Below are 16,861 nucleotides of genomic sequence, written 5' to 3'. Positions count from 1 at the left end.
GGATGACGGCGACGGGCGGGAGCGAGCGCGCACGAGCGCGGCGTGGTGGATGACGGCGACGGGCGGGAGCGAGCGCGCACGAGCGCGGCGTGGTGGATGACGGCGACGGGCGGGAGCGAGCGCGCACGAGCGCGGCGTGGTGGTGGTGGATGACGGCGACGGGCGGGCGGGAGCGAGCGCGCGGGAGGAAGGGAAGTGGGGGAGCGGCGAGGAGAGCGGGAGGGGATGGAGGAGTGGCCCGAGGGCGGCCGTGAGGTACATACTGGGAGGGGGGGGACTTACTGACCTTCTCCCCCCCACCCCCCTCACCACCCGGCACATTAGGTGGACCAGAGGGGAGGGGATGGAGTGTGGACCCCGGGGGGGGGGAGGGGATGGAGAGTGTGGACCCCGTGGGGGGGGGGAGGATGGAGTGTGGACCCGGGGGGGGGGGGAGGGGATGGAGTGTGGACCCCGGGGGGGGGGGGGGGCAACCGGGGGGGGGGGGGGGGGGGATGGAGTGTGGACCGGGGGGGGGGGGGGGGGGAGGGGGGATGGAGTGTGGACCCGGGGGGGGGGGAGGGGATGGAGTGTGGACCCCGGGGGGGGGGGGGGGGGATGGAGTGTGGACCCCGGGGGGGGGAGGGGATGGAGTGTGGACCCGGGGGGGGGGGGGGGGGGGGGATGGGGATGGAGTGTGGGGGGGGGGGGGGGGGGGATGGAGTGTGGACCCCCGGGGGGGGGGGGGGGGGGATGGAGTGTGGACCCCGGGGGGGGGGAGGGGATGGAGTGTGGACCCCGGGGGGGGGGGGGGGATGGAGTGTGGACCGGGGGGGGGGGGGGGGGGGGATGGAGTGTGGACCCCGGGGGGGGGGGGGGATGGAGTGTGGACCCCGGGGGGGGGGGGGGGGGGGGATGGAGGGATGGACCCCGGGGGGGGGTTGTGGGGGGGGGGGGGAGGGGATGGAGTGTGGACCAGGGGGGGGGGGGAGTGGGACCCCGGGGGGGGGGACCCCGGGGATGGAGTGTGGACCCCGGGGGGGGGGGAGGGGATGGAGTGTGGACCCCGGGGGGGGGGGAGTGTGGACCCCGGGGGGAGGGGATGGAGTGTGGACCCCGGGGGGGGGGAGGGGATGGAGTGTGGACCCCGGGGGGGGGGGATGGGAGTGTGGACCCGGGGGGGGAGGGGATGGAGTGTGGACCGGGGGGGGGGGGGGAGGGGATGGAGTGTGGACCCCGGGGGGGGGGGGATGGAGTGTGGACCCCGGGGGGGGGGGGGGGGGACCCCGGGGGGGGGGAGGGGTTGGAGTGTGGACCCCGGGGAGGGGGGGGGTTGGAGTGTGGACCCCGGGGGGGGGGGGGGGGATGGAGTGTGGACCCGGGGGGGGGGGAGGGGATGGAGTGTGGACCCGGGGGGGGGAGGGGGTGGAGTGTGGAGGAGTGGGGGGGGGGGGGGGGGGGGGGTTGGAGTGTGGACCCAGGGGGGGGGGGGGGGGGATGGAGTGTGGACCCGGGGGGGGGGGTATGGAGTGTGGGACCCCGGGGGGGGGGGCGGGATGGAGTGCGGACCCGTGGGGGGTTGGAGTGTGGACCCGGGGGGGGGGGGGGAGGGGATGGAGTGTGGACCCGGGGGGGGGGGGTTGGAGTGTGGACCCCGGGGGGGGGGGATGGAGTGTGGACCCGGGGGGGGGGTGGAGTGTGGACCCGGGGGGGGGAGGGATGGAGTGTGGACCCGGGGGGGGGAGGGGTTGGAGTGTGGACCCGGGGGGGGAGGGGTTGGAGTGTGGACCGGGGGGGGGGGGGGGGGATGGAGTGTGGGGGGGGGGGGGGGGGGGGGGGGGGGGATGGAGTGTGGACCCGGGGGGGGGGGGGGAGGGGATGGAGTGTGGGGGGGGGGGGGGGGGGGGGGTGAAGAAGGCACATACCGGCTCTTTTCCCCCTCCTTCTCCCCAGGCACGGACCAGGTGAGGGGGGAGAGGAGAGTGTACAGGGAGATGAGGAATGTGCATGATGTAAATACTGCCCCCTCCTCCCCCTCCTCCCCCTCCCCACTGCAGGGACAGGGCACTGGACCAGGGATGTGAGAGGATTGGGGAGAGTGTGGACAGGGAGGGAGGGAGGGGGGGAGAGTGGAGGGGTAATTGGAATGTGGAGAGGGGGGGGGGGGGGGTAGAGTGGGGATGGATAGGGTGGGAGAGTGTGTATCAGCCAGCAGAACCCCTCTGGTTGATGAGGCATCTGTGGTGTAGCGAGGATAGTGATGGCGTGCAGGATGAGCTGAGGGTGGGTGGGGTAAAGGAAGCTATCTGGAGTGCCAGTGAGGGGAAGGGACCTGGGGAAAGGTAAAGAATGAGAGAGGTTGGCGACAAGGGGGATTAGCTAGGGGTCTGGGCAGAGGAGGGGGAAAGGAAGGAGCTTGGGGTGTGCAATGGGGTGGTGAGTAAGGGGCCTGGGGCATACACTGGATGGGGGGGGGGGATAGGTCGTGGTGGTTGAACAAGAGGCCTTGGGAGGTCGAAAGGAAGGAAAGACCCAAGGAGCGGGTAAAATGGAAGTAGTACAAAGGCACAAACTGGTAGAGTTGCTGCCTCACACCTGGGTTTGATCCTGACCTCGGGCGCTATCTGTGTGGAGTTTGCACGTTCTCCCTGTGAACGCATTGCCTTTCTCCGTGTGCTTTGATTTGCTCCCATATCCCAAAGACGTGTGGGTTTTTAGCTTAATTGGCCATTTAAAAAAAAAAGCCCCTAATGTGTTGGGCATAGATGAGAAAGTGAGATGGCAGAGAATCAGTGCGAGTGGGACTGTTTCCATGCTCTCTCTCTAAGAGGGCGGGCTGGGTGGGGGAAGGGTAAAAGGAGCCCAGTAAAGGAAGGTGTGACAGTTTGTTGTCATCTCGTTAGCAACATGTGTACTTCCTGCACTGCAGTCCCATTCTCAGAATTCTCAACCAGTTATACATACCAATAAGTCGTTTACATAATTTAAATGAAATGTATTTCCTTTTACATGTGAACCCGTTTACATGTGGACATGTGTATTTCGTTGTCTCTGTACTGTACACTGACAATGACAATTAAAATTGAATCTGAATCTGAATGTGTGCCAAGTATGAGTTGACAGATTTTGAATTTGACTAAAGCAGAATAGGTGTGAAAATCAAAATGAAACTGGAAATGTTGGGAACACTCAACTGACTAGGCATGATCTTCAGAAAGAGAAGCAGTTTAATGTTTCAGATCAATAACTCTTATTTCAGAATTTGGAAATAAGTTAGTTTTATATTGAAGAGAGGAATAGGGGTGAATGGATTGAATGAATTCATAGTTACACCGGTGACAGGCTATCGATTAAGTCAAGTGGTTGATAGGTTAAGGAGGAAAATTACAGAGAGATAACAAATAAAGAAATGTAAATGTATGAAATGCAGAACTGTTGGAGAGGTCCACCACATTATGCCATGAGAGGCACAGTGGAATGGAGAATGAACGTTGCAGAGAACAGAAAGCTTACCTGTGGATTAAATCCAAATGCTCAACATAGTGGTCACCCAATCTTTGTGTGTTCATTCAGTGTAGAAGAGACCACACTGTGAGCAGCAAGTGCAGTACACTAGAGTAGAGAAAGAACAAATGAGTCACTACAGTAGATGGTATTACTGCTTAATTTCTTGGACGGTGGAAGGGGAGAGGTAAAAGTACAAATCTTTCTACTCCTGCAATTGCTTAAGAAAGAATTGCTTTTCCCACTGAGAGTAGGGAAGATTCAAACAAGGGGACATTACTTGAGAATTAAGGGACAGAAGTTTAGGGGTAACATGAGGGGGAACTTCTTTACTCAGAGAGTGGTGGCTGTGTGGAATGACCTTCCAGTGAAGGTGGTGGAGGCAGGTTCGTTTTTATCATTTAAAAATAAATTGGATAGTTATATGGACGGGAAAGGTATGGAGGGTTATGATCTGAACGCAGGTGTATGGGACTAGGGGGAGAATACGTGTTTGGCACGGACTAGAAGGGTCGAGATGGCCTGTTTCCGTGCTGTAATTGTTATATGGTTAAAGAACTGAAAACGGGGGAATGTTACTGTAGGTGGAAGAGCTGATGAGGAACTCACGAATGCCAAGTGAAACAGAAGGGAAGACATGACTGCTAGTGGAATCTTGTTAAAATTACTTGATGACACAAAGCTGGATTGCAGTGTGAGCTGCGAGAAGGATGCTTTGAGGCTGCAGGGTGACTTGGATAGATTGGGTGAGTGGGCAGATGCAGTATGATGTAGATAAATATGAGGTTATCCACTTTGGTGGCAGGAACAAGAAACATAGAAAAATAGGTGCAGGTATAGGCCACTGCCACTTTCATTTCACTGCACTGCCACTTTCATTTCACTGCCACTTTCATTTCACTGCACATCTCGTATGTGTATGTGACAAATAAACTTGACTTGACTTGACTTAGCCTTTGCGAGCCAGCACCGCCATTCAATATGATCATGGCTGATCATCTAAAATCATTACCCTGTTCCTGCTTTTTTCCCATTTCCCTTGATTCGTTTAGCCCTAAGAACTAAATCCCCTGACCCTGCTATCTTTAAGATATCTAACTCTCTCTTGAAAACCTCCAGTGAATTGGCCTCCACTGTCTTCTGTGGCAGAGAATTCCACAGATTCAACTCTCTGGGTGAAAATGTTTTTCCTCATCTTAGTCCTAAATGGCCTACCTCTTATTCTTAAACTGTGACCCCGGTTCTGGACTCCCCCAACATTCGGAACATTTTTCCTGTTTCCAGGAACTGTCCAATCATTTAAGAATTTTATATGTTTCCATAAGATCTTTCATCCTTCTAAATTCCAGTGAAAACAAGCCCAATTGACCCATTCTTTCATCATATGTCAGTCCCGCCATCCCGGGAATCTGGTGAACCTACCTGCACTCCCTCAATAGCAATAATGTCCTTCCTTAGAAGACCAGAATTGCACATAATACTCCAGGTGCAGTCTCACCAGGGCCCTGTACAACTGCAGTAGGATCTCCTTGCTCCAAAACTCACATCCTTGCGCAATGAAGGCCAACATGACATTAGCTCCCTGCTGTACGTGCATGCTTTCATTCAGTGACTGATGTGCAAGCACACCTAGGTCTTGTTGCACCTCCCCTTTTCTTAATCTGGCAACATTCAGATAATAATCTGCCTTCCTGTTCTTGACACAAAAGTGGTTAACCTTTATCCACATTTTATTTACATCTGCCATGCATCTGCCCACTCACCCAACCTGTCCAAGTCACCCTGCAGCCTCATAGCATCCTCCTCGCAGCTTACACTGCCACCCAGCTTTGTGTTATCCACAAACTTGGAGATAGCAAGGGAAATTATACCAGTCTAGCCCAGAATGCCAACTGAGTTGGCATGGACAAGTTGAGCTGTGGTGCCTGTCTCTTTGCTATTTAGCTCTGTGACTCTATTCAGTTTATGTTTCTAACTCAAAACCTCCAGTCCTGATTACACCCTGATGAATCTTTTCTGCACGCATTCCAGCTCATCCTTCATATGGCTAAGCAATTAAAAACTGCATACAATATTCTAAATGTGGATTAATTGATAGTGATTTGGGCTATCTCTCTTGTACTCAATGGCCTGACCAATAAAGCCAAGCGTGCTAAGCACCACCTCCTGTCTACCCGTGTGGCTGCTTTCAATAAACTATGTACTAGTACCCCTTGGTCTTTTTATTTGACAACTCCAGGATCTTGCTATTTTCTGTGTAAGTGCTGTCCTGGTTTAACGTGCCATAATGCAACACTTCACACGTATCCTAGTTAAATTCCATCAGCCATTCCTTGGACCACTTGCCCATTTAATCTGGATCCTTTTATAATCTTAGATAATCTAACCATGCCAATAACATTCTCACCAAATTGTTAATATAGATGATGAATAAATGGACCAAGTACATACCCGTGGCACACGATGCCCCAATATGCCACCGTCTAACTCCTTCCATCGAGCAGATTTTGTATTGAGTTGACCAACTTGCCCTGCATCTAATAAGATCTAACCTCATCCACAAAAAGACAGTCATAGCTTGTGTCCATAGTTGATCTGGATAACATGTGTAGAAGGAATTGTTCAATATGAGAATGACTGTAAACAGATAAATAAGTGTGTTGATGGAGAGCTGTTGAGCCTTTACTCGGGAAAGAAGCAGTACGATCAATCTCCTACTCTGACCTGCCAGTGGCCTTCTTCGCTTTCATAAGAGTCTCATTGTAAGTTTGAGCAGGAGGACCTCATCTTCACTCTTGACTCGTTTCACCTTCCTGGATTCAATATCAAATTCACCAATGCTTTTTTTGTGCTTGTATCTGAACTGGTCAGTTTTGCTGTGAGTCATCCTTCTAATGTTGGCAGAGTTTCTCTCCTTCAACGAGCATTGAGTGACGTTGGATTTTTCCTATAACTTTTCGTTTCACGATTTTTAATACTTTGTACACAATTGTTTTCTATTTTACCAGCCTGATTAACCTGTTAACTAGGTAACCACCTATAACTTAGCCCCATGGCAACTCTAGCCATAAGAGATAATCCCTTTGTACTCTCCATCCTACTTTCTCTCTGCAATTTAAAGCTAATTATTTTTCTTATTCCCCTGTTTTGACTAAGTCTTCATCCTGGAATTTTAACTTTTTTTTTGCCAGATGCTTACTGATCTGCTCCATGTTTTCAATATTTGAATTAGCTTTAGATTTAAACATTTTAACTTGATTGATTTGATTAGTATTGATATATGTATTATCTACTGTGAAGAAGATAATACGCTATTGCCTTCCATCTCAGTGCTCTGTGGTGGATGTTTATGTTAATTTTTATGTAGTTGTGTGTCTTGTTGCTTTTTTGGTATGACTGTAGCCTGGATATAGGGCGCAAGTTGAATCGAGAGTTAAAATTGTCATGTCATAAAGGTAATGCTATGGTTGTTGTGGGAGATTTCAACATGCAGGTAGACTGGGAAAATCAGGATGGTGCTGGACTCCAAGAAAAGGAGTTTGTGGAGTGTCTCCATGATGGATTCTTAGAGCAGCTTGAACTAGAGCCTACCAGGGAGAAGGCAATTCCGGATTTATTGTTGTGTAATGAACTGAATTTGATAAGGGAACTCGAGATAAAGGAGCCCTTAGGAGGTAATGACCATAATATGATAAGTTTAATCTACAATTTGGGAGGGAGACGGGTAAAATATGTATCAGTATTACAGTTGAACAAAGTGGACTATGGAGCCATGAGGGAGGAGCTGACCAAAATTGACTGGAAAGATACCCCAGCAGTGATGACAGTAATACAACAATGGCAGGTATTTCTGGGAATAATACAGAAGGTGCAGGATCAGTTCATTGCAAAGAGGAAGAAAGATTCCAAGGGGAGTAAGGGGCAACTGTGGCTGACAAGGGAAGTCAGGGAAGTCAGTATAAAAATAAAAAAGTATAACATAGCAAAGATGAGCGGGAAGCCAGAGGATTGGATAACTTTTAAAGAGCAACAGAAGATAACTAAAAAGGCAATAGGGTAGAAAAGATGAGGTATGAAGGTAAGCTAGCCAAGAATAAAAAAGAGGACAGTAATTTCTTTAGGTATGTAAAGAGAAAAAAATAGTTAAGACCGAAGTTAGACCATTGAAGACTGAAAAAGGTGAATTTATTATGGGGAACAAGGAGATGGCAGACGAGTTGAACAGGTACTTTGGATCCGTCTTCACTAAGGAGGACACAAGCAATCTCCCTGATGTAGGGTGATGGAGGAAATGCACATTAGGCAGGAAATGGTGTTGGGTAGACTGATGGGACTAAAAACTGATAAATCCCCAGGGCCTGATGGTCTGCACCCCAGGGTACTTAAGGACGTGGCTCTGGAAATCATGGACGCATTGGTGATCATTTTCCAATGTTCTATAGATTTAGGATCAGTTTCTGTGGATTAGAGGATAGCTCGTGTTATCCCACTTTTTAAGAAAGGGGGATAACACAAAAGGACAGAGAGAAAACAGGGAATTATAGACCAGTTAACCTGACATCGTGATGAGGAAATGCTGGAGTCAATTATAAAAGATGAAATAGCGGCACATTTGGATAGCAGGAACGGGATCGGTCCTAGTCTGCATGGATTTACGAAGAGGAGATCATGCTTGACTAATATTCTGGAATTATTTGAGGATGTAATTAGGAAAATGGACAAGGGAGAGCCAGTGGATGTAGTACGTGGGTTTTCAGAAAGCATTTGATAAGTTCCCACATAGGAGATTTGGGGCAAAATTCGAGCACATGGTATTGGGGGTAGAGTGCTGACATGGATAGAACATTGGTTGGCAGACAGGAAACAAAGAGTAGGGATTAACGGGTCCCTTTCAGAATGGCAGGCAGTGACTAGTGGGGTACCGCAAGGCTCGATGCTGGGACCGCAGCTATTTATAATATACATCAAAGATTTAGATGAAGGGATTCAAAGTAACATTAGCAAATTTGCAGATGACATAAAGCTGGGTGGCAGTATGAACTGTGAAGAGGATGCTATGAGGATGCAGGGTGACTTGGACAGGTTGGGTGAGTGGGCAGGCATGGCAGATGCAGTTTAATGTGGATAAATCTGAGGTTATCCACTTTGGTGGCAAAATCGGGACAGCAGATTACTATTTAAATTGTATCAAATTGGGAAAAGAGGAAGTACAACGGGATCTGGGGGTCCTTGTTCATCAGTCAATGAAAGTAAGCATGCAGGCAGTGAAGAAAGCAAATGGCATGTTGAAAGTGAAAGTGCAGCAGGCAGTGAAAGTACAGCAGGCAGTGAAGAAAGCAAATGGCATGTTGACCTTCATAACAAGAGGAGTTGAGTATAGGAGCAAAGAGGTCCTTCTGCAGTTGTACAGGGCCCTAGTGAGACCACACCTGGAGTATTGTGTGCAGTTTTCATCTGCAAATTTGAGGAAGGACATTCTTGCTATTGAAAGAGTGCAGCGTAGGTTCACCAGGTTAATTCCACGGATGGCGGGATTGTCATATGTTGATAGAATGGAGCGGCTGGGCTTGTATGCTCTGGAATTTAGAAGGACGAGAGGGTATCTTATTGAAATATATAAGATGATTCAGCGTTTGGACATGCTAGAGGCAGGAAACATGTTCCTGATGTTGGGGGAGTCCAGAACCAGTGGCCACATTTTAAGAATAAGGGGTAAGCCATTTAGAATGGAGATGAGGAAACACTTTTTCACACAAAGTTTGTGGAATTATCTGCCTCAGAAGGCGGTGGAGGCCGGTTCTCTGGATGCGTTCGAGACAGTTAAATAGATCTCTTAAAGATAGCGGAGTCAGGGGATATGGGGAGTAGGCAGGAACAGGGTACTGATCGTGGATGATCAGCCATGATCACATTGAATGGTGGTGCAGGATTGAAGGGCCGAATGGCCTACTCCTGCACCTATTGTTTATTGACTGTATGGCAAATCAAATTCCTTGTATGTTCTTTCATACTTGGCTAATAAGTACTTTCCATCTTGTATCTATCTGGACTCGAGTGTATGGATACTGCCTGGGAGGCCAGTGCTCTAATTATAGTACCAGATTAATTACACTACTGGCTCAGGTTGCAACATGTGAGTGATGGTTGAATAGAACAAATATAGGTGATTTTAATTACATTATTTTTTGGTGCTCATTGTATCTATTATTTATTAGTCGTTCAAGTAACTGCATTTGCATGCTTGCATATATTTGTTGTTGTTGTTTCCTTGCTTTAGAAAATGTATCCGTGCTTAGAAGAGAAATGAGTGCAAGTGAGATCTGATGAAATCTCATTGACCTAAAGTGTTTACTCTATTTCTCTCTCCACTGCAGAGACCTGGTTAGTATTTCCAGGGTTTACTCTTTTTATTAAGGAAGACGTTTATGTTGAGTATTCTGGGAATGTGAAATAGGAGGAGAAACAGTTTGACAATTCTTATATAACTTTCAGCCAGTGTAATTTACACAGCCTTTCTCTTCCATTTTATAATGCAAATAATACTTTGATTCCTTACGACTACAATGTTGCGGCCAGCAGTATCAGTTGTTTTCACGCAGCTCTAAGATAAAAATTTTACTTATTACTTCATTGTCATGTGTAATGAAACTATTGTTTTTTACAGTGTCAGCACAATTGTTCTCATGGATATCATGGAGCTCAAAAGCACCAGGAGCAATATAACAGTTCGAGTCAGGCCATGAGTCCAGATAAACATCACAGTGATCTTGCCTTCATGGAAGATTATAGTAATTGGGACATTGTAAGAGCCACACAGTAAGTTCTAGTGGGTATTTGCTATACAATGGTATGTAAATGTCAACTCTTGAGGTTATCTTGGCTGCAAAGTTCTTGTAATAACAAGGAATGGCAGATGCTGGTTTATACCAAAGATAGACACAAAATGCTGGAGTAACTCAGCGGGTCAGGCAGCATCTCCAGGAAAAAATGGTGATAAAACATCGCCTTTCCATTTTCCCCCTGAGATGCTGCTTCACCCGCTGAGTTACTTCAACATTTTGTGTCTATCTCTTGTAATTACTTGAGGAAAAAACTCAAACCCGTGAATGCTTTTGCATGTCTAGCCATATGCAAGCATAAAATGTCAAATATAGCAGATGGAAGATCTTTGTTGAATCGAGTTTGAAATTGGATAACGTGAGGTAATAAACCAGAGGGAAGGTTACGATAATGGTATACATGCTCTGAGAAATTGCAAAATGTAATTTGTGCAATCGCATCAAGCCTGATGTTGGTATGAAAATAAAAATCCAATAAAAGCATAATTTTTATATCAATGAGGGGTTCATTTTCATTGAATTCTGTTGGCATGTGGTGTTATAATTTTATTTATTTTTGTTATACCAGCTACAGATCAAGAGAAGGGTACAAAGGATATTTGAAATGTGATAGCTTTATGGGCCTGTCCCACTTAGGCAATTTTCTTGGGCAACTACAGGCGACTGCCGCAAAATTTTCAGCGTGTTGGAGGTTGATGTAGGTGCTGTCGTGGGTTGTCGCCAGGAGTCGTAGGTGAATTTGATTAAAACTAGTCCCTGGCATTCGCCTAAAGAGTCGCTTAAGTGGATCAGGCCCATTAGAATGTATGGCTGGTCATTCTTGGTAATGCTTACTTCTATTCTGAAACGCCACGGGCTGCTCGGGATTTTAGTTTTGAATTTGGAGACTCGTGGTCCAGCTTTATCTCCACTTTTTTCTAAGATTGCATTTTACACTTTGCAGATATGGAATAATAGACAGATGTAAGGAGCTGATCGAAGCTGGTTATGATGTCCGACAGCCTGACAAAGAAAATGTGACGTTGCTTCACTGGGCAGCTATCAATAACCGAACAGAGCTTGTCAGGTAAGATCTTTTATTATTTTTGTACTTAAATTATGCACCAAAAAAAATTAACATTGCCATTGTTCATATATTGTATTAAATTTACCCATCTCCATCTACAGCTACTATATTTCGAAAGGTGCAATTGTGGATCAGCTTGGTGGAGATTTAAATTCAACAGCTCTTCACTGGGCGACCAGGTAGAGTTCCAGAAATATTTAATATTTGAACGTAAGCTTTAAAAAGGAATTGTAAAGAAGATGTAATTACCAAATATATGTGGGAAAGATATCTTTCTGTCACCTACTGATCTCTCATCTCACCATTTTGATTGAATTCATTTTAGAATTCATCTATCTTCCAACTTTGAGCATAGAACATAAATGTTCGCGTTGAGAGGGAATTGGGCAGATAAACGGTGAAGAAAAATTTGCAAGACTGAGATGGAGAGTCACATCGTGTTGGGCAATGTAATCATAGGAATTGGAAATTGAGTTCCTTTTGTTAATGAAATTATTCTTAATCTTGGTTTGTTTACATATCTCCTCCGTATTACAAAAAATAAATGAGTGGATTACGTTTCTTGTTTCAAAATGACAAATACAACGCTGTAAACTAATACAGCAGGAAACATGCCTTTTGGGCCAACTCGTCCATATTAACTAAGATGCTCAAATAAACTAGTTCCATTTGCTCACATTTGACTTCTTAACCTTTCCTATCCATGTACCTATCCCAATGTCTATTAAATGTTGTTGTTGTTGCTTCACACGGCTCAACCTCTTAATCTGGCAGTTCATTCCATATATGCACAACCTGTGAGGGGAAATAAATTGCACCTCCGGTCCCTTTTTACATACCTGCCCCTCAAACAACACCCTCTAGTTTTTAATTCATCTTACCTCAGAAAAAATATTGTGTGCATTCCCCTTCTCTATCTACCCCTCATGGTTTTGTCCTGTGTTCTATACTCTGGTCTTGGTTGCACATAACCCTGAGAATTGATTCTGGAGTACAACAATAGTGTTTTTGTACCAGTTTATTTCAGAGATACAGCATGGAAACGGGCCCTTCGCCACAGAATCCGCACCAACCAGCGATCCCCGCACATTAACACTATCCTACACTCTCGGGACAATTTACACTTACACCAAGCCAATTAACTTATAAACCTGTACGTCGTTGGAGTGTGGAAGGAAACTGGAGATCTCTGAGAAAGGTCACGGGGAAAACGTGCACACTCCACACAGACAGCTCCCGTAGTTGGGATCGAACCCGGATCACCAGTGCTGTCAGCAGCAACTGTCCCGCTACGCCACCGGGCCACTCTTACTTTATTTTTTTCCAACCTCACTTATTGAACAGTGGACAGATTTATCCATCATACAACTGTGAAGAGTACTCTCCAATAAATGTTATAAACCTGGATTCCTTTGTGGCATCACTAACCCATTCAGTGCTGAAGAAGCAGACTTAAGTTTCCACAAAAATAAATCTAATCTAAAATTGTGCAACTGTGCTTCAGTTTGAGATGGTGGAGGAGAGAAGTGAAAACCCAAACAGGATATTCTAATAAAGGAAATGTGGGTTCTGCTACAACGTAAACTGTAGCTCGAAGTTGCATTCATATTCAAACCACAATGATAAGAACATACGATGTGTCAGAGGATCTATAATAGATAAAATGTAACCTTTTTCTAGTTAACAGAAAATACTGAACTGTTTGCCAGCTGAAAGATCAATAGGTTAAAGTGGATTTTTAAAAACAATCTTCAAGTCCTTTTGTTTTATTTCAGACAAGGCCACTTGTCTATGATGGTGCTACTGATGAAGTATGGAGCAGACCCCTCCTTAGTCGATAGGGAAGGATTCACATGTCTTCATCTTGCAGTTCAATTCCAGCAAATGGCAATCATTGCTTACCTTGTAGCCAAAGGTCAGGTATGTTCAGTTTGTCCTTATTTCAAATCAATGCCTTTCATTATTTCAGTAGGAAAGGTAGTGAATTAATCTAAATGCTCTTCCTCAAGTTAATGTGCTTTAGTGCACATATGCAGTTATGAAATGTCTGTTCCCACCCAGTCACTGTAATATTTCAGTCATAGCAGTATGAGACATGAGGACTGAAAGTATTGTTGTGCGATGGAATTTCTCAAACCTCAAAAGCTGCAGAACTCCATTGCAGTAACACAGCTAACATAGCTCAGTCTGAAGAAGGGTCTCAACCCGGAATGTCATCCATTCCTTCTCTCCAGAGATGCTGCCTGCCCCGCTGAGTTACTCCAGTATTTTGTGTCTACCTTTGATTTAAAGCAGCATCTGCAGTTCCTTCCTAATAATAGCTCGGGTTCACAGACTGAACTTTGTTTTGTACTGGATTGTCATCCATTAATTACTTTGTGAAGAGTCCAGAAGTTAATTGTCAAATTTAATTTCACCTTGGATGGAATGTTCAGACTAACATGGTATTCCTCTACTTTCCTGTAAAGGAGGATGACCCATATTTGAAATTTATAGGACAGGACAGGACATGGCACGACTCCATTGAAATTTACAGGACAGCATTATTATAATATATATTATAATACATATAATAACTACTTCTTGATTGCCTTAAAATCAAACATTAATTTTTTTTTAAATTAGACATGACAATTCCCAACAACCATTAAGCTATTGAATGCTGCAAAATCCAACTAAACTCCAAACTACAAATTGCCTTGAATGCACTGGAGATTTTGGCCTTTTTTACACTATTGTTTTTTTAATGGAACTTTTCTGTCTGTTTATATTATCTATTGAGTACTATGTTAAGAAACCTGTTTGTGTTGCTGCATGTAAGAAATTCAATGTTCCCTTTTGGTACATATGACGATAAACCACTCTTGACTTTTGAGATGTTTTCTGTTGTTTAAGGACGTGGATGCTGCTGACGTGAATGGACAGACACCGCTAATGCTTGCAACTTCCAAAATAATAGGGTAAGTGTAGAATGTTTATGGCATGTCTTTGCACGTGTATATAATGGTACATTTAACCAGCGCTACAGTTGTTACGTTCTCTTTCATCCAGGCCCGAGCCTACCAGGTTTCTCATAAAATTAAATGCTTCAATAAATGCTGTTGACAAATTGCACAAGAACACACCTCTACACTGGGCAGTAATGTCGGGAAATGTGGCAGCAGTGAATGTGCTGCTGACTGTTGGTGCAAATGTTGAAGTTAAAAATGCAATGGTGAGTACCTAGCTCTTCTGTGTGATTTTCGTCAAGATGCATTTAAGTCGGTCACACATTCAACTGAGTTTTGTTTTAATGAAGCTTTCCTGATTGCCTTCAATAGTAATAGAAGTATGGATGAAAGTGGATAGTGTACAGCATGTGAATCTATAGATAATTCATGAAGTACATTCAGTTGTGCATAGTATTTTGGCTCATTTCACTGATAAACACAATAAAGCTTGATATCTCTAATTTCTAGTAACCCCTGCATTCCCTCCTGGGAAGGGTGGGAGAGGGAGAGCAAAAGTGCAATTTATCCTTTGAGTCTACTGAACCATTCAATAAGATCATGATCGATCCAATCTTGTTTTCAGGACAATTTTCCTGCTCCCTTCCATTACCTGCTGTTTCCTTTGCAGTTTAAATGTCTACCTGTCTTAACATTGAATACGTTCATGGGCATTCAAGTTACTGAACCAGGCCATGGTGCGATCAAGCAGGTCTCGAGCTGGGAAGTGAAACTAACCTAATGTTCATTTTAAGCCAACAGAGTAGAAACAAAAGAGAAAGGAAATTACATTGAATTTTAAATAAAAATGAATGTAGTTTTGTGCTGTCTGATTAAAAAGATCTAATGTTGCAAGTTTAGTTTCCTTTAAATTTATCCTCAAATAGTTGCAGTTGGATGTTGATATACTTCTGAGCTTAATGTTTCTGAACTTTGAAGAATAATATTTAACGAAGACTTTAAAATGTTCTAACCTATGCTCTCACTGGTGAAACTAAAATTTACTAAATTGTTTCCAGGGAGAAACTCCTTTGGGGCTGGCCCAGCAAAACAGAAATCCCTGGATCATCCGCTGTTTGATTGACGCAAATGTGCACAGAAGTAGAAGTCATTTTATGACAAAATTTATGAAAAATTTTGAAAAGTACAAGGTAGGAAATCAAGAGTATTTTCTTGTGAATGTGTTTTGATTCTAGGAATGCATTGTTCTATAGTGTATTTGATTATATAGTGCCAAGTTGTTTTATTGCTCCAGCACTTTGTGTCCTTTGGTTTGTTAACTAACATCTGCAGTTCGTTTCTACACTAAAATATTGTGCAGGCTACAAAACTCCAGTGAAGACGAAAAATGCTAGAAATATTGTAGTGCAGTGGACTCCAGACAGAGCCCCATGTTCAGTCCTGACCGGGTGCTCTTGATGTAGAGTTTGCACATTCTCCCCACAACCACATCTCTTTCTGCTGGGTCTCCGATTTCCTCCTGTAAATTCCACATTCATATGGATAAGTTGCAAAAGAATAAAGAAAGACCTCATAGGCACGAAGGAATAAATTGCCAGCCTGCAGTTGAATAAGAACGGGTGACTGGGGTTGATTAAATTGCTCTGCGAGAAGCTGTCATTGTCCTGATGGGCCAAATGTCCACCGCCTGAAATGATCTGGTAGGATGCTGAGAGGAAGGGTAATTAGAAATGGACTATGAGGTGTTGGCCTTGTCTGTGATGCTCACACCCTGTGAATAAATAAATGAAAAGGCATTGTTTCACTTGCTCTACTCAAATTCCCCAGAATTCGATCCAATGCAACGCCCTCCCTCTGAGTGGAACATTTGCTGATAAAACCACTTCTCTCTGACCCCTTATCAGAAACCCTTCCTTTCTTTGCCTTTCACACCTGTCGTGCATTAAAATGCTGAAGAACGAAATATAAAGAAGAATAATGTTGACTGATTTGTCTTTTTGAACCGCAGCTTCTCCTGTTATTTATGATGTCAGTGGGAGTGATATGGGTGACGGGCTACATAGCAGACATGGAATCTGACTCCTGGCTTCTGAAAGGAATATTGTTCGTTACCACTTGGTTCATAATACAGCTTGTAGTAAGGTAGGTGTCTGCGTTTGCACATTATCTTCATTCTCTTATGGTCCTTTCATTTTTATTCATTCTTTTCTGGAATACGATGTGGCTGGTAATTCACTCCAGCATTCATTCCTTGTTTAGACTTTAGACAGCGTGGAAATAGGCCCTTCAGCCGACCAAGTCTGCGCAGACCAGCGATCCACGTAGACTAGCACTATTCTACACACTAGGGACAATTTACAATCTTTTTTTTTTTTTTAATTTTATTTTTATTAGAACTACGGCAAGTTACAATAATACACAACACATATGTCTTAATACATTTTTTGTACCGCTTCATTTTTTAAGCTTTGGAAAAAAGATAGAAGTAAGGAAAGTGCGCAAGAGTCGTGAAGGTGCAGGAGAGT

At 45.2% G+C, this 16,861-nt stretch overlaps 1 protein-coding gene across 1 annotated transcript in view; it reads left to right on the top strand.

Annotated features, from left to right (window-relative positions):
• Nucleotides 1-129: 129 nt before the first annotated feature.
• zdhhc13 (zinc finger DHHC-type palmitoyltransferase 13) overlaps nucleotides 130-16,861 on the top strand; it is a 35,879-nt gene continuing 19,147 nt past the window's right edge. Inside the window, exons 1-9 of the mRNA XM_055649188.1 lie at nucleotides 130-255; nucleotides 10,148-10,299; nucleotides 11,266-11,388; nucleotides 11,490-11,567; nucleotides 13,164-13,308; nucleotides 14,284-14,348; nucleotides 14,440-14,602; nucleotides 15,395-15,526; nucleotides 16,345-16,478. Coding sequence (XP_055505163.1) covers nucleotides 226-255; nucleotides 10,148-10,299; nucleotides 11,266-11,388; nucleotides 11,490-11,567; nucleotides 13,164-13,308; nucleotides 14,284-14,348; nucleotides 14,440-14,602; nucleotides 15,395-15,526; nucleotides 16,345-16,478 — 1,022 coding nt within the window. The 5' untranslated portion in view covers nucleotides 130-225. The remainder of the gene's footprint in view (nucleotides 256-10,147; nucleotides 10,300-11,265; nucleotides 11,389-11,489; nucleotides 11,568-13,163; nucleotides 13,309-14,283; nucleotides 14,349-14,439; nucleotides 14,603-15,394; nucleotides 15,527-16,344; nucleotides 16,479-16,861) is intronic.

Source organism: Leucoraja erinacea, chromosome 18 (genome assembly GCF_028641065.1).
Source record: "Leucoraja erinacea ecotype New England chromosome 18, Leri_hhj_1, whole genome shotgun sequence".
In the NCBI taxonomy this organism is placed as follows: Eukaryota; Metazoa; Chordata; class Chondrichthyes; order Rajiformes; family Rajidae; genus Leucoraja; species Leucoraja erinaceus.
The sequence above is the reverse complement of the archived record's forward strand: the minus strand, read 5'-3'. Positions and strand labels throughout refer to the sequence as shown.